At 44.1% G+C, this 24,508-nt stretch overlaps 1 protein-coding gene across 2 annotated transcripts in view; it reads right to left on the bottom strand.

Moving 5' to 3' along the window:
• The window catches only part of PKHD1L1 (PKHD1 like 1), a 378,989-nt gene that overhangs the window by 23,747 nt on the left and 330,734 nt on the right, over window positions 1–24,508 (bottom strand). For both annotated transcript variants that reach the window (XM_073679777.1, XM_073679778.1), the window contains exons 62-71: window positions 22,112–22,233; window positions 21,181–21,271; window positions 18,515–18,663; window positions 12,617–12,739; window positions 9,466–9,577; window positions 8,815–8,931; window positions 8,548–8,713; window positions 3,666–3,898; window positions 687–854; window positions 440–597 (exon numbers count right to left, since the gene is read on the bottom strand). In XM_073679777.1, coding sequence (XP_073535878.1) covers window positions 440–597; window positions 687–854; window positions 3,666–3,898; window positions 8,548–8,713; window positions 8,815–8,931; window positions 9,466–9,577; window positions 12,617–12,739; window positions 18,515–18,663; window positions 21,181–21,271; window positions 22,112–22,233 — 1,439 coding nt within the window. The remainder of the gene's footprint in view (window positions 1–439; window positions 598–686; window positions 855–3,665; window positions 3,899–8,547; window positions 8,714–8,814; window positions 8,932–9,465; window positions 9,578–12,616; window positions 12,740–18,514; window positions 18,664–21,180; window positions 21,272–22,111; window positions 22,234–24,508) is intronic.

The raw sequence follows: 24,508 nt of genomic DNA, 5'->3' as shown, positions 1-24,508 counted from the left end.
GGATATATTGATTCAGGAGCAAAGATTAGTTAGGACACATCTGTGCATGAATGGCCATTTATTTCACTAGGTGCCATGAAGAACTAAATACTATGACTATAGTGTGTGTAGAACTCTAAACGCGCTTAATGCAGAATTTGTTTTAAAACTTTGCCTCCAACTACAATTTTATTGGATCTGAAAAAAATTTGGCTTGGCTTTAGAGATGGTGCCAATCCATCGATCACGTCGGTAATCAATGACCACTGGCTGGATGGAAGCCTAGAGAACATCTGCGAGTCTTCTGTTGATTAGCTGGCCTGGCATGATGCCATTTTTGTGGCATGAAGCACATATGACTGTGGGACAATCCCTTTAACTTAAGGGATTATTTGGAAAATATATACAATCATGTGACGTAGTGTTAGTCATCCATGACTGATAGTCAACATATGCTTACTTTTGTGTTGTCTACGTTGAGCAGGAGCAGTCGGAGACTTTGGGGGCTCGTGCTGGTAAAATAGATGTCAAATGACTTGTTGGTAGCCACTATAGAGTGAAATAAGGAGACCCTCTTCTGACAGGTGTATCCAGAACACCAACCATGGTCTTGTGGTCCTAAAATTAAAATGTAGAACAGTTCGATGAAACCATCAGAACAAGTACAAAGAGGAGATCTATGAATGGAAATAGTAAATGACACATACCATTGATGAGATCCACATAGCCATCCCCCAGCACAGCCACGGGTGACAGGCGTCTCGTCTCAGTGTCGGCATCAAGGCTTTCTATAACAAGCATCTCATGGTTCAGACCGCTGCATCTGTATGCCTCCCAGGGGGACATGTATACACATGTGTTATCCCTGATAATCCCTGGTAGAAGCAAACACAGAATATTAAAGGACGTCCAAAACTGGGAGAAGAAAAAAGAGAGATACATTCATTCATAAATGTGAAATATGTATGTTTGATCACGGGACCTGAGATCTGCTCCTGGGGACTGATTTGCAGAAAGCATAGTTTCAGTAAATTATTAATTAGACTATACAAAAAAAATCCAGAAAGTATAAAAAAACGGCTCTTGAGCTGCCCTATAATTGTCTTACAATGTCTTTTCTAGTATATCAGGTAGTCCCTTGATGCTGGAGCAATTTGTGGTGTTGACTTTTTTTTCATCCCCACAGTACAAGAGCCATAATTCTTCTTTATTTTTCTTTTGGCACAGTTGTATTATTTTTTAAATTATATTTTATATGGTGCCATTCAATATACTATATACTGTAATGTTCAGAATTTTTTCTTTTTTTTGCATGGTGGGATGGAAAATGTTTTTAATGTTGCTTTATGGAGTCTGTTTTTACTTTGTTCAGTGGCAATGACATGTTACCTTTATATTGCAGGCCAGGATACCATATTTATATTGTTGTTGTTATGTTTTACAAAATAAAAAATACAAGAAGTATTTCTTTATTAATTAAAATGTAATTGTGTTTGAGGACCTTGCAAGATCAGCTATATTTTTTTATTAGTACCATTTCGGGTCACAAATGACTTTTTGATCAATATATACATACATACTCACTCTCTCTCTCTCTCTCTCTCTCTCTCTCTCTTTTTCTCTCTCTCTCTCTCTCTCTCTCTCTCTCTCTCCTCTCTCTCTCTCGCCAAAAGTATTGGCACCCCTGCAATTCTGTCAGATAATACTCAGTTTCTTCCTGAAAATGATTGCAATCACAAATTCTTTGGTATTATTATCTTCATTTAATTTGTCTTCAATGAAAAAACACAAAAAGAATTGTCCTGAAGCCAAATTGGATATAATTCCACACCAAACCTAAAAAAGGGGGTGGACAAAAGTATTGGCACTGTTTGAAAAATCATGTGATGCTTCTCTAATTCGTGTAATTAACAGCACCTGTAACTTACCTGTGGCACCTAACAGGTGTTGGCAGTAACTAAATCACACTTGCAGCCAGTTAACATGGATTAAAGTTGACTCAACCTCTGTCCTGTGTCCTTGTGTGTACCACATTGAGCATGGAGAAAAGAAAGAAGACCAAAGAACTGTCTGAGGACTTGAGAAACCAAATTGTGAGGAAGCATGAGCAATCTCAAGGCTACAAGTCCATCTCCAAAGACCTGAATGTTCCTGTGTCTTCCGTGCGCAGTGTCATCAAGAAGTTTAAAGCCCATGGCACTGTGGCTAACCTCCCTAGATGTGGACGGAAAAGAAAAATTGACGAGAGATTTCAACGCAAGATTGTGCGGATGGTGGATAAAGAACCTCGACTAACATCCAAACAAGTTCAAGCTGCCCTGCAGTCCGAGGGTACAACAGTGTCAACCCCTACTATCCGTCGGCGTCTGAATGAAAAGGGACTGTATGGTAGGATACCCAGGAAGACCCCACTTCTTACCCCGAGACATAAAAAAGCCAGGCTGGAGTTTGCCAAAACTTACCTGAGAAAGCCTAAAACGTTTTGGAAGAATGTTCTCTGGTCAGATGAGACAAAAGTAGAGCTTTTTGGCAAAAAGCATCAACATAGAGTGTACAGGAAAAAAAAAGAGGCATTCAAAGAAAAGAACACAGTCCCTACAGTCAAACATGGCGGAGGTTCCCTGATGTTTTGGGGTTGCTTTGCTGCCTCTGGCACTGGACTGCTTGACCGTGTGCATGGCATTATGAAGTCTGAAGACTACCAACAAATTTTGCAGCATAATGTAGGGTCCAGTGTGAGAAAGCTGGGTCTCCCTCAGAGGTCATGGGTCTTCCAGCAGGACAATAACCCAAAACACACTTCCAAAAGCACTATAAAATGGTTTGAGAGAAAGCACTGGAGACTTCTAAGGTGGCCAGCAATGAGTCTAGACCTGAATCCCATAGAACACCTGTGGAGAGATCTCAAAATGGCAGTTTGGCAAACTGCTCCAGGTCCCTGATATTTGAAGGGTGCCTTCTCCAAAGGAGAATCGTCTACAATTCCAGCAGAGCATTGTAAGAAACTCATTGATGGTTACCGGAAGCGGTTGTTCGCAGTTATTTTGGCTAAAGGTTGTGCAACCAAGTATTAGGCTGAGGGTGCCAATACTTTTGTCTGGCCCATTTTTGGAGTTTTGTGTGAAATGATCAATGATTTGATTTTTGCTTCATTCTCTTTTGTGTTTTTTCCTTGCAAGCAAATTAAATGAAGATAATAATACCAAAGAATTTGTAATTGCAATCATTTTCAGGAAGAAACTGAGTATTATCTGACAGAATTGCAGGGGTGCCAATACTTTTGGCCACCACTGTAGATAGATAGATAGAAACACACATACACACACTATTTTAGAGTATTTAACCCAACTTTTTTACCTTTTTTGACTTTCACTTGGTGACTCGGCATCATTTGATCTCTTGTACAATACACCTCTATACTTCTGTACTGCGGTGTGTTGGTTTGTTAGCATCATCCTACTAGGCCATGCTTCTGGCTTTTATTTCAGATCCCGCCATTGCTGCAGGAGCCAGGCTGTGTATTACATTGCAAGCTCAACTTCTAAAATCGCTCTACGCTCTACTTGATGACACCTTCTGCCATAAAATATGCCACATAGTGCCAAGGGGTGGATTCATGACATGATCTCACATTTACAAAGACTTTTAAGTGCACTGTTCAGTTTCCGTAGCCTTAGGTTATTCACCTTTGTATGGCGCCACCTGGGACACGGGAATTCGACTTCCATTCAGGTATGTCAGCATGACTTTAGGAATCCTGTAGTCTCCCAGGCCGTACTTTGTGTTTCCATCCCACTGGAATTCTGATTGTGAAACGACATCACAAATCATCCCCAGGAAAGATCCATCAAGATCCTTCAACAAGGTCTTCCTCTTGGCATCGCAGGTCATATCTACACAGTCAGAAGGATTGGCTTTTCTGTAGTGACAAGAAAAAAAAAAGTAATGATGTGACATCTCCAATACACACACAGATCTATACTAGGATTTTACTCATTGTAGTGTATTCCGCTGGATTTTCAAATCCAGTGTATCTGGCATCTAGTTAATTTCCTATTTGAGAGACCACTATACAAGATATGGACAAAAGTATAGGGACACTGCACGTTTTACCTACAGGAGCTTTTATGACCTCTTAATCTAAACCAAAAGGCATCAATGTGAAGTTTGCCCCTCTGCAGCTATAACTGCTTCCACTCTTCTGGGAAGAATTTCTTCAAGACTTTGGAGGTGTATGTAGGAATTTTTGCCCTTTCATCCAGAAAAGCATTTGTGAGGTCAGACACTAATGTTGGAGGAGAAGCCTTGGCTCACAATCTCCGTTCTAGTTCATACCAAAGGTGTTGGTTGGGGTTGAGGTCTGGGATCTATGTGGCCAGTCCATGTTCTTCCACCCAAACTACCCCAACGATGTCTTTATAGACTCGGCTTTGTGCACGGGCCACAGTCATCGGAAACAAAAAAGGGCCCTCTCCAAACTGTTTCCACAAAGTTCTAAATATGAAATTGCACAAAATGTCTTGTATGCTGAAGCAATATCATTTTCTCTCACTGGAACTAAGCTGCTAAAGCCAATCCCCTGAAAAACAACCCCATAGCATTATCCCCCCCCACCAAGCTTTACAGCCAGCACAATAAAGTCAGTCAGGTAACATTCTCCTGGTATGTGACAACTCAGACTCGTCCATTAGATGCCAGATAGAGAAGTGTGATCCATCACTGCACAGAACACGTTATCTGTGCTCCAGAGTCCAGTGGTGGCGGCTTTACACAGCTCAATCCGACTCTTGGCATTGTGTTAGGTAACGTAAGACTGCATGCGTCTGCTTGGCTATGAATCTCCCGGCGGGGGCGCATTTTTCGAGTTGATGTTAATACCAGAGGAGGTCTGGACTCTGTAGTTATGGAGTCAGCAGAGCGTTGTTGACTTTTCTGCCCTCAGCACTTGGTGATCCCACTTTGTAACTTAACGTGGTCTCCACTTCGTGGCTGAGGTGTTGCAAGAAGAATATAAAAGACAGGTAGAAACATCTAGAAGGGTCCATTTTCCTGGCTCCAGTGCTTGGAGCAGGAGTTCTGTGGAGAGTTCTGGCTGAGGGCCAGTCTCCTGTTCCAGTGCTTGGAGCAGGAGTTCTGTGGAGAGTTCTGGCTGAGGGCCAGTCTCCTGTTCCAGTGCTTGGAGCAGGAGTTCTGTGGAGAGTTCTGGCTGAGGACCAGTCTCCTGTTCCAGTGCTTGGAGCAGTTGTTCAGTGGGGCCCAGCAGTAGGAGAGTGAGGAGAGAAGACCGGCCCCAGACTAGTGGAGTACTTTAAGGCTCAGCTAGAAAACCGGAGGTTGCGGTATCTTTATGTGCCGTAGCCAAAATCCACACATAATCACTGAAAAGGTGGCCATATAGGACCAAGGGGACAGACCAGACGTCGCCCGACAAGGCCCGCGGCCACTGGCTCTGGACACTGTGTGTGAGGCGCAGGGCAGGAGGGCGAGAGCCAGCGCAGAGGGAGACGACCTGGAGAGGTACACAGAAAGGGGTCCTGTGCAATTGCTTCTAAGTTATCTGAGAGTTGGCTGGATCACTTCCCCGGAGGACACAGGATGACGTGGGTGGTTATAATCTGGCCATTGTAACCTGGAGCAGCTTGACAACTGTGAGTAAATACTTGAAGACTGCACCCCACTGTGCCCTTGAATAATTGCTGCACCACCACCTGCCTTGCACTACACCAGCAACATCTACTTCAACAATCCTATATACTGCCCTGAGGCTTAGCTCTTCCCGTGGAGAGCTGAACCATCTCTGCTGCGTCACCAACTGCCCCAGTGGATCTGAATAGCAGCGGCGGCCACATATAGCCGCATACCACGGGTGGCGTCACGAACATTATCCCCAAATCTTTATTTCCCCAAATTGACTTTTCACTTTATTTGACCGCCCTGGGCCACGGACCGGGCCACTACCACCGTGACTACCCCAGAAAGGATTGGCCCGGGTACCGAGTACCCCACGGCTCCAGGGGGCGCGTCAACTTTGGCGTCAAGAACAGGATCTACAGGGTTAACCGGGTCCCGTGTGCCACAAAGACTGTGTATAACTGTATAGACTGCAGCCATTACTGTAGCACATGCGGAGTTAATGATATGTGGGGTGTCCCATCATGGGCGGAGCCTTGGAAATGGTGCCAAAATAGGCCCCTCCCACTTGCATAGACTGTACCAGAGTTGTCTGTCACTCAGGCTGAAAGGTGCCAGCCTTCCCCTTTGCATCAGACTGAGGGGGGTGGAGATTGTTGCCTCCCCCTGCAAAGGGCTGTGTGATCCCATCCATCCATCCCAGCTGCAGCAGCCCTGTGCTGTGAGATCCCATCCTTCAGCTGCTGCAGCCCTGTGCTCTGTGATCCCATCCATCCATCCCAGCTGCTGCAGCCCTGTGCTGTGTGATCCCATCCATCCAGCTGCTGCAGCCATGTGCTGTGTGATCCTATCCATCCAGCTGTTGCAGCCCTGTGCTGTGTGATCCCATCCATCCATCCATCCCAGCTGCTGCAGCTCTGTGAATACAACACGAGTGTGAGAATGCTGGGCACCGTAGTAAAGTTCAACCTGGACAAGGGCTGGGGCTTCATTCGGGAGCCTCAAATGGCCATGGACCTCTTCGTAAACCGGCGCGATGTGGAGTCCCACCTACAGCAGGGACACCCGGGACGGGATTTATACCCTGGAGATAGGGTCACCTACACCCGTCACCACAGAGAACGGGGGTGATACGCCCTACATGTGAGTAGGGTGGTGGAGGAGGAGAACGTACCCCTGCCATTTGAAGCTGATGACCCGGCTGGGCCATCCAGTGGTGGACAAATGTTCCGCCGGAGGTAGCACCATTACTGAACTGAATTTAGAATCAGAAAAATGTATATAGTTACCCGGAAGGGTATTAATGTCAGTATTGTGAAAAAAATATGTGTGTTTAAATAAAAAACGTTTCTTTTTATAGTTACCCGGTTAAGTAAAAAGGACATTATGGTTAAGGACAGTGATTAACCCAAAAACTTATATTATGAAAAGTTAGCACTTCTTAAGGATCTCACTACAGTCTACTGAACTTGTTTGACAAAATGTTATTTAAAGTGATCTTATATATTGTTTTATATGCCTAGCAGTTATATGTAACGTTTAAGAGACGGTGCCTCCCATAAAGGGAAGAAAAGTTATTTATCTACTGTTCTTCTATGTGAATGCATTCTAAAATTTTTTGCATGTCTTAAATTCTTGTTTTACGTTGTTCCAGCCCGCGGACGTGCTGTGTTTAACGGGGGGAAAATGTGGCGCCCCTGCGGGTCCAGTTGCCACAGAGGTACTGCATCTCAGCCAGAGGTGTGGTACCCCACTCTCAGGTAAGGAGGGAGCACTACCCGGGACCCACACACTCATATCCAACACACACCACTCCCAAGGGAAGGGCGAGATTGCTCCTGAGGGAGAGCACCGTCCCTGTCCCTGTCAGGAGGGTGGAACTAAGTGGAGGAGGTGGGTGGAGGAAGTAGTTTAGCACAGACAGGAAGAATATAAAAGACAGGTAAAAACATCTGGAAGGGTCCATTTTCCTGGCTCCAGTGCTTGAAGCAGGAGTTCAGTGGGGCCCAGCAGTAGGAGAGGGAGGAGAGAAGACCGGAGCAGGGAGGAGGGCTCCAGAGACAGAAGGGATCCTAGGGGCACGGCGAGTGCGGGAAACCACCCGTGCGCCCAAATTCACGCTGACCATGGAGGGATCAAGGCCGCAGGAGGGGACCGGCCCCAGACTAGTAGAGTAGTTTAAGGCTCAGCTAGCAAACTGGAGGTTGCGGTACCTTTATGTGCCGTAGCCAAAATCCACACATAATCGCTGAAAAGGTGGCCATATAGGACCAAGGGGACAGACCAGACGTCGTCCGACAAGGCCCACGGCCACTGGCTTGGGACACTGTGTGTGAGGCGCAGGGCAGGAGGGCGAGAGCCAGCGCAGAGGGAGATGACCTGGATAGGTACACAGAAAGGGGTCCCGTGCAAGTGCTTCTAAGTTATCTGAGAGTTGGCTGGATCACTTCCCTGGAGGACACAGGATGACGTGGGCGGTTATAATCTGGCCATTGTAACCTGGAGCAGCTTGACAACTGTGAGTAAATACTTGAAGACTGCACCCCACTGTGCCCTTGAATAATTGCTGCACCACCACCTGCCTTGCACTACACCAGCAACATCTACTTCAACAATCCTATATACTGCCCTGAGGCTTAGCTCTTCCCGTGGAGAGCTGAACCATCTCTGCTGCATCACCAACTGCCCCAGTGGATCTGAATAGCAGCGGCGGCCACATATAGCCGCATACCACGGGTGGCGTCACGAACATTATCCCCAAATCTTTATTTCCCCAAATTGACTTTGACTTTTCACTTTATTTGACCGCCCTGGGCCACGGACCGGGTCACTGCCACTGTGACTACCCCAATACAGGACCAGCCCGGCTACCGAGTACCCTACGGCCCCAGGGGGCGCGTCACATGGACTCCAGTTTACATTAGTGCAGTTACTTACGATACGTCTGGTCGATGGATAAAGAGTTTCTGATCCACTGAACAGTCTGACATTGTTAATGTGGAGACTTCCACTGGGTGCTGCAAATCCTCACTATCTGGGTTTGTCATGAACATTACATTGGACTGTCCAGAACACACAGATTTGTACCCCACAAATGTTGTATCTAAAAATGAAACAAAAACAACAATAATGTATTAAATAAAGTGCAAGTCTTCTATAAGATGAGAAATAGAAGTCAGCCAGGAAGTATTAAAGAACATTTACCTTTCACACTCAGGAGGCCACTGATTGCATTATAGCTCATGGTCCCTGCCATCGGGTGTCCAGGCGCCATGTTATGGCCAGAGACAAAGTTGGGCCAACAAATGCCACTTCTGCCACCTGTAAATGAATGAGGGAAATAAAACGTGACTCTATAAGACTGTACAGTAAACCGTACAGTAAAATCATGACCATCCATCTGTCTGGAGGCTCAAAAAGCTGGACTAAACCGGAGGAGTACTAGAAGAACATAAAAACTCTATGAACATCATGCTATTGGTTGACTGTGATACATGGTAAAATAACAGCATTAGACTATGTTCAGACCAAGTTTGTTTCCCTGTTCATGACTCCTTTTAAGGTCTTCCATTTTAATTTTTGAACAATAGTATTGAAATGTGTCCCTGATGGCATCCATCTTTTTTCCTGAATGCACAGTTTAGAGGACTTGTTCATCTAAAAAGGCAGAAACTTTCGAAAAGGAGGTTAAACAGAGTCCAAAGGCAGATACTGCTGGAAAGGAGATAAATTTGAAGTTTTGGACTCCATTTTTGGATGATGTCTCATTGAAGTCCGGCTTTGTTGGAGGCATGTGAGCAACTATATGTTTACTTATGTTCCATGTTCTCATTTTCCGGTTCAGAGAATACCAACCTGTCAGAGGCCTGGCACTGCGATGTTGATCAGAAAGCTTGACATTGGCATCACTGTCTGTCAGGACATCACTGCAATCAAAGTCTGGACTCGTTCCCACCAGCAAGGATTTCTGAAAATAAGTAACACAAAAAATGTTGACCTAAATTTTTTTTTATATATCATTTCTACTGTGAAAAAAATGACTATACCTATTATGAAAATAGTAGATTATATATATAAAGTATATACCAATAATATATTGGTATATATTGTAAATATTTGTAAACATACATGAGGTACAGGGTATAGTGGTTACCAAAAACTTATCTCATACAGATGTGTATACACATCTATATATATTGTGTCAAAGTCACTGGCAGAATACTGGAGGGGAGATACATTTCAGTGAGGCTGTTAGCTTCAGTGATGTGAAACATTGAAGTCTTCTCCTGCATAGTAGGTGCAGAGAGGGTTAACCAGTCGGAATTAAAAGGGCATGTTTTATAGGTGAATGGCCATCGTGCGGGCGGGAGACCATTCACCATACACCCAGGGTGTGGTCTGGGATGTAAATAGCCAGCTTTGTGACTCAGGTGGGGTTCAGTATCTGGAGGCCAGCTCCAGAGAGAGGAGCTTGTGTTTGTGTGCTAATCTGTGCTAATCTGAACCGTGTGGCTTTGCTAATCCTGAGTGGCGGAACCCCGGCCAGTGCAAGGACTTTGCTGACATTTCCTTATTTTGTTTTGCCGTTATGCCAGATGGGCTGTGTTTATTTTTATGAACTCTACATTGGTTTATGCCGTTTAATAAACCAACAGAAAATTTAAAGAGACAGTGTTCCACGTCTACTTCCATGTGCAGACGAGTGAGCAGATCTACCACAATATATATATATACACATACAATATGCATTTATATATTGTAAGGCAGCGCTAGTCATCATGCTGGGGGACACTCGCTGCACCAGGTATGCTAAAGCACACCAGCCACGTTTTCCAGTATTTCACAATCCAGCAGTTTATTACACTTCATAACTGCTTATCACACAGTCCATCTCAGTGGCTCACCGGCATGTTTACACACATAACATTCAAGAGCCTTTCAAGTGGCAGACAGGCCCACTTGGCTCCAGTTACAGCCTTCAGCAAGTAACTATATCAATGTCCATATAACGCAGCGTTTTTACCTTTGCCGGGTCATAGCTGCTTACATCAGATTTGTTCTGCCACCGCTGTGGCTTTACGGCTTCCCAGATGGGGGTCTCCAGCCCTCGTACCTTCCAAGGCTACTGGCATCTCTTACACACACAGGATCCAGCCTCTGCCTTTCAGGACTCTTGTCTTCCAAGCCTCTTGCCCTCCAAGGCTACTGGCGTCTGTTACACATAAGGATCCAGCCTCTGCCTTTCAGGCTTCACCAGGCTTCACCAGGCCTCTCTAGGCCTCACTAAGCCTCTCCAGGCTAACGGTGTCCCACACACAGGGAACAGGCCTCACGCCTTTCACACCCTGTCTCAAAACTACCAGGGTTTATATATCTTTCAGTGCACAACAGGACCTGCAATGATGTCACAGTCATGTGATCAGTCCTTCAGTGCACACAGGACCTGCAATGATGTCACAGTCATGTGATCAGTCCTTCTGAGGGAGAGGTACATGGTCAGCCAGAACACACCCTGGACCATTACAGTAATGCTGCAAGCCGCTGCATTACAATATGTTTATATCCATGATCAGTGTTCCTTTCCACAATAAAAGTCTATCTGCCTACAGCCACCACTTGGTAGAGTTTAGAAGTGAAATTTGACTTTGAAAGTTGGATGACACATGGAGTGTCTTTTACTTATTATGCAGCTATAAATTTTGCTATTTGTTATTATGTATGAACCACCTAAATTTGTTTATGGATCGTCTATATTCATGAAGCCTATAAATATATGAACACTCCAGGAAAGCCTTTGGAGATTGTTGGAAATCAAAAGCCTGTGTATTTTTCTGTACTCACTGGCCATAAACTGAATCCCAAAAACTTCTAAATTGAAGTTAGGGCTGCTCTAATAATACTGTTTTACTATTAAGTACAATAGTACAATGTATGAATTTAAGAGATTGTCCAATGCTTGGAAAATTTTTAATTGTTCTATAACAATTCTGCCACCTTTCTGAGATCTCCCCTTTCTGGACCTCTCATAAATAGTCCTCTCTTCTATTGTTGTGTATCTCTTCATGTCTCAATATACACTCTCATGTTTTGGTCTCTACTGTGCATGTCTCTTACCCTCAGCTTGACGCATGCACAGCAGAAGATATGGCTAAGCATCACTGCCATTGAGCTGCTACTGTGTAAGTACCAAATTATAAGAAAAGGGACAACACCTTACAGAATTTCCCTGCCATTCTTGCAGGTAGTTGTAGGGAGCCAGAATTTTCTTTTTTAAAATCAATATATTGAGGCAGAAGATTTGATGCTTTGTATGAAAAAATAAGCTATGTCTATTTAATTTGTAACTTAAGGAATCAATCAGCAAAGAATTTTAGATTTTTGTCAACCTAAAAAAAAATAAAATGGTGTTCCAAGGGTTTGCATCACAATTTGGACATCTGTTAGACAAACACTCATATATACCGTACGCAATTTGGCTTCTATTGGGCAATAATAGCAAAAAATATATATTTGGAATATGTAAAACATGTTTACACCAGGGATCACATATTTTATGTTTCTATAAATAAGGCACTCCTATTTTATAGGTGCTCAAGTTGGGTCCCACCCCTTATGCAGAAAACAAAGAACTTGGCAATCCTAGTAGATGAAAAGATAGTGACATTTATTTTACCAAAATTGCGTTACATTTCGGTCATCTAGACCTTCCTCAGATGTGCCAGTGAAAAGCAGACACCTTCATACTGCGGGGTTCTGCTATGCCTGAGCACTTTTTCTCTTTTGATGTCTGTCTCTTTACAGAATTTATGTTCATCTGAGGAATGTCTAGATGACGGAAACGTCATGCATATTCTGTGAGGCAATTTTGGTGAAATAAATTATCGCTATCTTGTATCTACTGAGTGCCAAATATTTTATGCTTAATTTGTAAAAAAAAACCACAATATCCAGACCGATCTGTCAATGGCAAACAGATGCGAGCAGATGCTAAATTTTGCATACTCACGGAAATCTGCACTGTTTTGTTCGATATTTGGTGAGTGATTGCTGCTGGTGTGTATACTATAGAAAGTACACCCATTCCATTTTCTGCTAGAAAGACGTCAGAGATCTGCACTGACGATGTAACCTGCAAAGACAAAGACACAAGAGAGTTAGAAATAAGTAGCAAGACGTTACAAGGGAAAACGCACCACAGCAGCATCTTCTGACATATCACTATAACAGATGAAATCAGACAATTTCAGATCTGAATGGGCAGTGGTGGCACAATGAAAAGTGACTGAACTACCTGGTGGCATCTCTCTTTGCTATTCCATAAGATTCTCCTTAAAGAGAACCTGTCAGATTGAAAATGCAGTTTGATATGCAAGTAACAGGTATGTTATGCTCCAGGATTCAATCCCTTGAGCTTGTGTTCAGTGGTCAGCTTATCTTTCCACCAAGCTACAACAGATACACCTTTTCTTTGGCTGTTTTAGTCCTGTTATCTTTGTTTTTGTCGGTTTTAGGTAACAAGTGTTTTTCATTTACTCTGTTTGCCTGTTCTATCACCTTTCAGGTGCAGCTTTAAATACCTTCCCCTACTGGTGTTTCCTGCTGGTGATAGACTTTGTTGGATTCATTCACTTTGCTGTAGTTTGTGTTAGTTGCAGTTGTTTTTTGTGTGTTTCCTTTATTACTTAGGGAACTGCTACTCTAGCTATCCTAGGAGCTGCTAAGGACATTCAGGGTAAGCCGTCGTCAAGTGGGGGCGCCATTTCATTATCTTATTTTGCCAACCTCCGTGGTCAGGCAGGGACAGACCAGGGTAAGAGAAGGTCTTTTCCTAGTATGAATAGGGATCTGTCAGGTTCAGGAATTTGTCTTCCTGGTTTATATGTTATCCGTATGAATGTCCTTTGGCAGTCACAACATTTTCGCCAGCCCACTCCGTTTTTTGTGCTGAGTTTTCATCATGAACGCTGTGGATGCATTGACAGCGCAATTGCGGTCTTTGTCGTTGGAGGTGGCAGATATCAAGCAGCAATATCAGCATGTATTAATTGCCGCTACACAGGTTCTACAACACCTAAAACCACCATCTGAGCCTCAGGTAAATCTGCCGGATTGTTTCGACAAGGACCGAAGTGAGTTTCCATTTTTTTTCTTCATGTAAGTTGTTTTTTCGTCTCCGTCATGTTTCATCCGGAAGTGAGAGTCAACGTGTGGGTATTGTTCTGTCGTTGCTCCGTGGAGATCCTCAGGCTTGGGCATTTTCTCTGCTTGAGGATTCTCCTCTGCTTTCCTCAGTAGATGCTTTTTTCTCTGCTCTGGAGCTCATTTATGAATACCCCGATAAAGTTGCTGTTGCTGAATCAATGATCTGCAGATTTGTTCAGGCAAAACTTAGTGTGGAGGAGTTGTGCTCTCAGATCAGATGCTGGGCAGTGGCAGTGGAGACCTACTGGAGTGACCCAGCTCTCCACAGTCAATTTTGTCAAGGTCTTTGTGACATGCAGAAGTAGTGCTCTTGCTTCAAAAGCATCCAGAAACTATAAGGCTGTGTGCCCACTATGCGTTTTTTAAGGGTTTCTGCGGCGGCAATTCCCCCACGGAAATGCTTAAAAAATGCTTGGTAGAGGGTCTGCAATGTTCCCCATTGATATTCCGCATGTGCTGTGCACACGCTGTGGAAATTTGCGCTGCGGATTATCATTGCGGAAAAATCCGCAGCACTACCATTAATTTTGCGGAATCGCGGCATTTTAACCGCCATTGACTTGCATTGGACCGCATGACATCCGCATGACTACACGTGCACAGTCGGATATTATGCGGTTCAATGCGCGGATGGTACCTGGGTCTGGAGAAGAGGAGACTCTCCTCTAGACCCGGGTACCATAGTACCTATAGTTAAAAAATAATATTAAAAAAAACCTTATACTCACCTTTCCGGCACCCCCCGGTCTTCTCTGAGCGGCGCTGCTGTCTCCTTGGCTTCCGGCGGTGGTCTGCAAGGACCTTCCGTGACGTCATTTAGTCATGTGATGGTCGCGTGAGTGGTGCTCTAAAATGGTCATCACATGACCATTTTAGAGCACCAGGAGCCGCCGAAGATACCGGACGCATCGCTGAGGAGACCAGGGCCATCTGAACGTGAGTATAATGTTTTTTTAAAATTTTTTTTACTATTGATGCTGCATTTGCAGCATTGTAACTTGGTCACACTATATAAATCCATGCCGGTTGCATGGATTTATATAGTGTGACCAAGTTATCAAGCACTTTTCCAAGTGATGCTAAAATCGCTTGGAAAAGTGATAGACAACTCGCATGCGAAATCGCATGTTCAAAATGCTTCACTTACGCTTCTACCTGGCAGAAAAAATGCATGTAAAATCCGCATGCGTATTTTCTGCCAGGGAAATTCAGAAATGCTCAGGAAAAATCCGCAGCATTTCTGCATCGTGGGCACATAGCCATAGCGTTAACACAGTCACAAGAGACAGGAAGTGTTGTGCTTCAGAAGAATCCAGCAACTATTAGAAGTAACACAAGCACAGGAGACCGGAAGTGTTGTGCTCCAGAAGCATCCAGCAACTAGAGGGGTTAACACAGTCACAGAAGACAGGGAGTGTTTTAGCAGAGCCCCAGGGAGATGGTGGGGAACTTGTTTATTAGTCTGGCTGGAGCCGAAGAGAAAGGTGGTGCATGATTTGTATCTCACAGAAAGCAAGTGAACAGAATTCAGGTCAAAAGGGAAGCTAAACACAGGTCAGATAGACTCCCCAAGCTAACAGTGTGGAGTATGATTAGGCAGGAAGATAAGGAGTAAAAGGAATCGTGTCACAGGGATCATCTCCCTCATCAAACCCTCCCTCCCTCCATCTCCATGCAGGATAAAGAATGCGGTGCACTATTGTGTCCTTGTGAAGGAAAAGCCTGTGGTTGTGTATGCATAGAAGTGTGCTGCTAAGAGATCTAATCTGTGCTAAATTATGCTACTGAAGAGACTGATGTTACTGTGCCTGCTTTAATAGACTGTACTGTGGTGAAGCCTGTTGCTTCAAAGAGTTAAATGGTACTGGCTGTACTTAATTAAACTCCACTGTTCAACTGTTTATGAAGACTCTGGTCAGATGTGTCTAGTCAGCAATTGAATCTATCGTGTGCCTGAGAGAAGCTGCAGCCTATGGTCGCCCTGAGTAACGGTTCCCCCTGGATTCCAAACAATTCATGAAACCCGTCTCGCCCTATCTGAACCTAGCTGCATGTGTGGCACCCCAGGGGTCTGGTTTCCACAGTAATGCAATGTTATGTCTGAGAGCAGGTGGGATGTCTCTTGGTCAGGAATCCTATGCATGCCACACCTCCTGCCCAGTCCTGGGAGGGGAAGAACTTCCCCTATATAAACCTAGGGCTGAGGCAGGGTTAGTGAGTAGAGAAGAAGTAGAGAAGAGAAGCAGCATAGGAAGAAACAACAGGAGCTCTGTGGGAGCAGTGTTACAAAGAGTCAGGGGCTGGCAGCTGCAGAGCTCGCCCTGACTGAGAAGATTTCTTACCGGACCCGGAGTCCGAGGCTGTGGGGACTAACTCCTACCCAGCAGCAGAATCCGTCAGGCAGGGGATTTCAGGTCCTCTGGCCAAGAAACCCGAAGGCACGGTCACACGCATGGGACCAGCACCGCCGTCGTGGAGCGGAAGCTACTAGAAGGCCCCGAGTCACCGGCCATACGGGTGAGCACCACACGGTACACTCAGGGACGTGGGCTACTTATACTCGCTTCTAGCAAGGTAGCCAGAAGAGTATCGTTAGTTTGGGAGGCCTACAACTCCGCCTGGCCAGGGGAGATCCCATCTGCTCAAGGACTGACCAGGCCCCAACCGCTAGCCAGTACTCCGGGAGGGTCTATCTTTGTCACCAGTAAAGACCCTGAACTACACCGCATCGTCTCTGAGTGGTTCCTGCTACCCCCATCATCCACGTCGGCTGCCCTGAGGCCATACCCCTCCCGTTGGGGGTTATACCATCCACGCTGCACCATCCTTCCACCGGCCTCAGCGGTCTGCCCTGCAGCGGCAGCTCCATAGCTGCATTCAACGGGTGGCGTAGTCGTCCATCATCTACCGCTGATACAGCGCCACTTAGTCTGACTCCCTGGGCACGGACCGGATCACCGCCACGAGACTACAACCCTCAAGAGATCCGGCTCCGGGTAAGCTCCCGCGTGCGCAACGCAGCGCGACACAGGCCCAGGGGCGCGTCACATGCGTGTAACATCTTACTAGTCAGATAAGAGATATTATGGCTTATAGTCCATCCATATTGTCCCTGGATGAGACCATGTCACTGGCAGTGCGTTTGGACAGACGTCTTAGGGATAAGAAAACTTTCAAGGGTGTTTTAGTGTCTTCTCCTTCTCATCTTATTGAGGCAAGAGAACTGATGCAAATTGGGGCCTTCAGAAAGTCCAAGGGGGAAACTAAACCTGAGACACATGCTCGTTTCTGTCTATACTGCGGTTAAAGATGTCATATAATGATTCAGTGTTTCAAATACAATAATGTCTTAAATCTAAGTTGAATGGAAGAAAAGAGTCATTAATATGTAAGGACACTGTTTCTAAAGGTTTGAGGTTATCTCACATGCAGACCACTGCTTGTTTTTCATAAGTGTCTTTGGCTACCAAATCTGTAGTCCTAATTACATCTGCATTTGTTGACTCAGGTTCTGCCTTAGATCTTATTGAGAGTGATTTTGCTCTCGAGTGTGGGTACACAGCTGCAACACTTGGTCATCCTGTTGAAGTATCTGCAATTGATATTTCCCCCCTTACTCAGACTTATGTTACTTCTAAGGATGAGAATGTGTTCATGAAAGTGGGTGTGTTACACACAGAATCTATTTCATTGATGGTTCCTCCTTCTTTGCCAGCTAAAATTGTGTTGGCCATGTCCTGGCTGCTGAAACACAATCCTACCATCAATTGGGAGACTCGCAAGGTTAAATCCTGGGTAATTTCTATTTTTCAAGTTCTTTATCTAAACCCTAGTCATCTGTGAGATCTCTTCCTCCCGATTCTGCTCAGGATTCTGAGGGTGTTTTTTCTGAGACTGATTGTGAAGTTCTTCTCCCACATAGGTCTTATTATTGTTCTCAGATGAATCCCGTTAAGTTACAGACCGTCCTTGATGGGGCACAACGAACAAATCTTAAAGATTTACAGAGGTTCTTAGGGTTTGCACATTTTTATCGTAAGTTCATGAAGAACTTTTTCGGTCATATTCAAACCTCTTACTGGTATGACCAAGAAGGGTACTGACTTTTCCTCTTGGTCTACTGTGGCTATTGGTGCTGTAGCTGCCATCAAGAGAACCTTTTCCAAAGATCCTGTCCTCGGTCAACCTCTTGCTGATTTCTCTGTGACATATCTCCCTGATTCTAAGAAAGATGAGGCTGATGCTTTATCACATAGTTTTGTGCCGGAGTATATGAGGGAGCAAGTGTTGGGTTCCAGACGTCGACGGCAATCAGGTTACCTGTCAGGTTCAGGTATTTGTCTTTTTTGGTTTTTAAGTTATCTGTGTGAATGTGCTTTTGCAGACATAATGTCATAAAGAAACAGGAGGTAAGCAGAATTAAGTTCTAAAAGATTGAATACAAAATTCTGAGCAAATTGTCATTTATTTATCTAGAACTCTTCTAATTTATGACTTCTTCACTGAGTAGGACCGCCCACTGGACTCCTTAGCCTAAATTGAGCAGTTTTTAAAAAATAAATCCGTCAACCTTTTCCCACAAATCACTATAATAATTTGCTCAGCTCCTCCTGCTCTATAACTTGGTACCAGCAGATCAGAACAGGTTCCCTTTAAGACAAGATTTCTCCTTTAAGTAGGCAGCCATATATTCATACATTACCTGGAAGTAAATACCATAATCCCAGCATTTCCATAATTTAAATCCTCTTATAAGTGAACAGTCGGGGAGCCCATCTTGATTCATGTAGATACCATGTAACCCGCCATAGGCTTCGTTGTTAAACCACTGCAGACTGGGATCAGTGACATCTGTAGGAATAATTATATGTAATTACAAGCTGCGATAGTTTTTATATTTACTGTAATGACATGCAGAGTATTGAAGTGAGCATATTGCAAGGTAAACTCTGTTTACTAAAACTTTATAAAGAGAGAAGTGTAAGTTTTGCAAGAATTTTAGAGGTTTCATCTGAGATTTAAAATAATTTGACTAACAGTAAGAAATGGAATAAAATAAACTAATAACCATTACTCCCTCAGTGGTCACTGCCAAACCTGCAGAGCCATCATACCTATCATGCATGTGACCTCTGCAGCCAATCACTGGTCTCAGTCATAATGTGCTGTACATACTAGCATCACCACTAAGTCTAGTAGTCATGGAAAAAAATGTACATAATGTAATCAGTGCAGTACTAGTAAGGACCACGGGAGTGGTAAGTTATTTATTTTTAATTTATACTAGTTTCTGCTTTAGACAACTGTCACGCAAGGTGTGGGAAAGACTTAGTGCAACACAGAGGGAAGAGGGAAAGTGAGCCCAGACACTAGGGAAAGGGGGCAGTGGAGACCTCCTAGTCTGGTCTAGTGTCACCCTGTCTCAACTACAGTCCCTACATTGGCTCTTCACCAATCGCCGCACACCTGCCTCACCCTGACTTTCCCTGTTGTATGGCTAAAGCTAGGGAAGGAAGGAGATGAGCACTAGTCGATCTCCACTAAACTCTATAGACAACAAGGGAGGACAAACAGGGGGGAATTGCTTAGCTTTAGACGACTCCAAACAAATGCGCACACGGCCTCAAGCTCCAGAGAGGACAAAGTACTGCTCTTGCTAAAGCCTCACAAGTAGTAATGAATATCACTGGCACCTCCCTCTCAGACACACCAGGTATTTATACACCCAGTCAGGGAGCTAATTAGCCGGAGGGAGGTAGCTGCTGGGTCCTAGAGACAGCCAGCCTCTAAGAAGATGTCTGTAATGCCAAACATAGAGATCTCCTGCAACCAACTGCAGGGCGACTGTCTGTCACCTGACACACCAGTGGCAACAACCTTAATAAAATCCTGGGCCACCCCTTTAACATATTATGTTCTAATACTGCAAACCATGCAATACCTTAGATCAAACCATTGAGCACAACTACAAAATATAACTACAGCACTATCATTTACAGTATCATGTTTTTAAAGAGACCTCAACCCATGGACATTTCACTTATTAGATCTGGTGCTGTTTCTTTACAGAAGGGGCATACTGACAATGCAGCAGACCATACGGCCGCTGTGGGGCCCGTGACCTGGGGTGAATGAGCAATTGAGTCTAATGATTGGCTGCAGCACTTGCAACGTGTTGTCAGCGCTGCAGACAATAACAGACACCAGGAGCGGTGGTGGAGACTCATTGCGTAAACCAGTGATGGTGTGTAAAGTACAGTTTGATTTTTGAAAACAAACTACAGTCTGGGAACAGGGGTTTTCCAAAACTCAAAAACCCCTTTAAGGCCTCTTTCACACGTCTTGATATTTCCGGTATTGGAAAAAACAGTACTGGAGATATGTGTCCTAGTCTACCTGTGTGGCATACGAGTGTCAACCATGTGCCGCTTCAGGATCACATGTACCGGCGCCTGGGAATCAAAGGTACAGTTAAATCATTGTCCCCTGCTTGCGTTGCGATCAGCGCAAGCAAGGGACAAAGTTGAGAGAAGTATTCTGCTCCCGATGTCTCCAAAAGCTGTAAAAATAAGAATAAAATAAAAAAATCATTATAGTCACCTGGCTTGAGGCAAGCACATGCGCTGAGGAGCAGAGGAGAATGACTCGCTGCAGCGAGTGGGCCCCTGACCTGCGCTTCAGTGAGCGGTGTCTTGTCACTCAGTGAGCTCAGGCGCCTGCTAACTGCAGGGAGTCATTCTGCCCTGCTCCTGAGTGGGAGCAGTTGCCTGTCGGTCAAATGGATTACGGCGTGGGACATTGAATTTTTTTAACTTCGGACAGATGAGTATAACGATTTTTTAATTTTATTCTTATTTTTACACTTGCTCGACACAGCGGGGCACAATACAATTGTCAGCATTGTCCCTTGCTGGCGCTGATCACAGCGCCAGCAGGAGACAATGATGAGAGCTGCCTCCAGCGCTTAGGAATAGCGCTAACTGTACCACTGATTCCCAGGCGCTGGTACGTGTCACCCTGATGACACACGGATGTTATCCATGTGTCATCAGTGTGGGACGTTTTGCGGCCCGTGCAGCGTGTAAAAAATGGACATGTCAGCGTATTTTGCCCACGGACACTCGGTAAATGGAAACACACTGACATGTGCACAGACTCATTCATTTGAATGGGTCTACGTGTGTCAGTGTCTCTAGTACTTGTGGAAATGGTCACCGCACGTACCGGAAATACTGATGTATGAAAGAGGCCTAAGACTGGTGACATAGACCAACTTGGCTGTTTCCATATTACAAGTCAAAATATCACCGGTTTAAAAGAACTGACCATAATATAGCATCCGTATATTATGTTACTCCTGCTACTCACTTTGGCAAACTTCTCCATCGATGCGATATCCAGCTCTTTCAAACCCAGAAACCACGTTATTCTGCAGGACAATGTCAGTTCCTTCACTGATCTAGAATATAAAACAACACAGCTTTTAGATCAGGGAATGGCTTCCTGCAGCCACCACTAGAGGGAGCATACTATATACATTACATTCAATAGCAATACAGTTTACAGTAAGCTCCTAAGCTCCCTCTAGTGGTGGCTGCAGGCAGGCACAATATTGTCTTTTAAATCTAAAGCGTCTATGCAAGGAATTTTCTGCATTGTATAAAACCATTAAGCTCTGGAGAATATAAAGGTATATTACTTGTCAACTTAAAATCATCTGCACTGAATTCTCAAAATAATGATAAAAGGGGTAGATTAGGGGAGACCTCATAAACATGTATAAATACATCAGGGGGCAGTACAGAGATCTCTCCCATGACCTGTTTATACCAAGGATGGTGACAAAGACGAGGGGGCACACTATGCGTCTGGAGGAAAGGAGGTTCCTGCACCAGCATAGAAGGGGATTCTTTACGGTCAGAGCCGTGAGACTCTGGAACTCTCTGGGAGAGGAAGTGGTGATGTCCAACTCACTTAAAGAGTTCAAGAGAGGCCTGGACGCCTTTCTTGAGAACAATAAAATTACATCTTATGCTTAGTTAATTAATCCAGGGATTTAATCTGACTGCCAGATTGGTGTCGGGAAGTGAATTTTTCCTCAGTGATGTAAATTAGCCTATACCTCATGGTTTTTTGTTGCCTTCCCCTGGATCAACGCTGCGGAATAGCTGCAGTGCACAAGAAATAGGCTGAACTGGATGGACGCTTGTCTTTTTTCGGCCTTATAAACTATGTAACTATGTAACTATGATTAATTCAATCTTAATCACCCTGAGTGGCGCCAAACTACTGTACTTACGTCTATTCCAGCATGCCATAGTATATTGTTTACTTCCTCGCGGTCTTGGTATGTACCGGGCCAAACGGCAAGGGCAACCAGATTTCTCCTTATATTTACACGTGCTCCCCATACTCTGATTCCTACAAATAAGAATTTAGGATTGATACATTTCTAAATTCAGCATTAACAAAGGATAAAGAAACCAGTATGGTTTAATAACTATAATATGAAATATAATATTATATATATATATATATATATATATATATATATATATATATATATGGTATAATAACATAAAATTGGAGAATTTAGGGATTGTTTCAAAACCCCTTTCTATATTCCCCTAGTAGTAGTACAATATTAATATCATACAGACGGTCCACTTTTCTGTTCCCCCTTTGCTATGTGCGAAAGCGTAGAGTTACTTAATATCGGAGGCAGGCGCTGGGCAGTAAATTTATGTACGCTTGCAGCAACTTCACCTCTTATCAATGGAAGTTTCAGAAGTAGGGACCACGGCAGGGCCGATCATGATGGGACAATGCCTTTAAACTCTTGGAGAAGCAGTCAGTATAAAGTTTTTTATTGTTTTGTTTTCCTCTCCTTCCAAGAGCCATAACTTTGTTTTTTCTTCGACCTAGCCTTATCGGGGCTTGTTGTTTTTTCAGTTGTAGTTCAAATGACACAATATAGCTGTAATAGTGAAGAAGGGTGTAACCTTCCTTTGGTACTAAAGTAGTTAGAATAACATGTTCCCATAGGTAGGTCTCTCTGAACTGCTGTCGGGTCAAGTTAAGGGGTTAGCTTCAGTGGTACAGTCAATAGAGTAGAGGGGGGAACGCAGTATCACGGTCAGGCGTTGAGTATATCTGGGGTTTAGTTTGACATATTTCCTTGTGGGGCTGTAGTACTTTTAATTGGCCACAAGATGCCACTGTCGGGTGCAGCTGTTAGTGAGAGCCTGCTACCAGAATGACAGTGAGGAATTAACTGCCACAGGGGGCGGGGCATCCTAGGTAACGTCTGGAGAATTTTCCAGAAGGTGTCAGTTGGAGTCCTGTCAGAGTTGTGACAGGAAGCCTTACGGGGGGGGACAGCCAGGGAAATTGGCTGTAGGGTAGACGGGGGCTTCCTACCCTCAGACAGTGGATAAGCACTGTAAATATCTCCTCACGCAGGAGTCCCATTAGCCGGCCAGAGAAACTCAACAGAGGTATTGAGGACCCCGGGGCACTTCTAGTCTGCAGGTAGCAGAGGAAGATAGGACTCCAGGTTAAGCCGTGAGGGAGATATAGGATCAGGACACACTGTCTCTGGTGAGGAAACGTCTCTTGGGACAGAGAATAGAATTAGAGAGATGCTTCACCTAAAGAGGGCACCAGGGCTGAAGATGTTTCTAGCACCTGTATGGGAGATGAAAACCTGTTGGGCCTTATTCAATGTACCTGACTGTAAATACTGTATATACTCCTCTCCCCCAAGTAAAATCCCAGTTATGGTTAAGAACCTCGTGTCCTCTGAATTTATTGCTGCCCTGGTCCCAGAAGAGAAATGCCTGGAGATAGCTGCGATCGGATGGTTTGAAGTAAGTGAAGAATGTCACATACCCAGCCACACATCAGAGGGACACAAATTGTCTGTAGGGTGTCAAAGCGAACAGGGGCTACAACTCGCCCACGACTACCTCGCTGGGGCACCTTACATTGCTGTAGTTTTATTAGTTCTATTTTACGGAACATAAGATCCTTTATCTCTTTTTTTTCCATTTGTTTTGGGAGGTAAAGCTCTTAACCCGGTCCATATATCTAGTTCGCTCATCCTCCGTATATGTACGATGTATATTGGCGAGGCGTTTAAGGACCCAGGAGTTTGGCTTTGTTTTTTTATCACCCCATTCCAAAAAATATGAATTTTCTTAACTTAACATTTTTTTAGCCATTTGATGTCTTGCTTTTTGGTGGATAAGTTGATTTTTTATGGCACAGTTTTGAGTTGAAGAAAAGTTTTTTGGGGGAATTTATTTTTTATTTTTCGGAATTTATTTAGTGTTTACTGTGCAGTATAGATTGCATGTTATCTTTAACATGAAAGTTATTATAATACAGCAATATGGAATTTATATAACTTTTTTTATATTTTACCATGTTTGCAAAATATATATATATTTTTAAATAAGTTCATATTTATATATTTTTACAAGCAACAGAGTTTTATGAGGGCTTGTTTGCTGGACAAGCTGTATTTTTCATTGGTACAATTTTGATGTATACAGAACTGATGTAATGCACCTCTTTTGGGAGAGTGTGTGAACAAAACAAAAATCTTCCCTTTGTTTTTTTATGTTTTTTCAATTTTCATGTGTTTTTTACATGGCATCTGCAGCATTAAGTAATGTGGCAACCAAAAGTTTTG

The sequence above is a fragment of the Phyllobates terribilis genome, unplaced genomic scaffold (genome assembly GCF_046119375.1).
Source record: "Phyllobates terribilis strain yellow unplaced genomic scaffold, ASM4611937v1 Scaffold_4__5_contigs__length_816908805, whole genome shotgun sequence".
Taxonomy (NCBI): domain Eukaryota; kingdom Metazoa; phylum Chordata; class Amphibia; order Anura; family Dendrobatidae; genus Phyllobates; species Phyllobates terribilis.
Note: the sequence above shows the minus strand (reverse complement) of the source record. Positions and strands in the feature narration are given on the sequence as shown.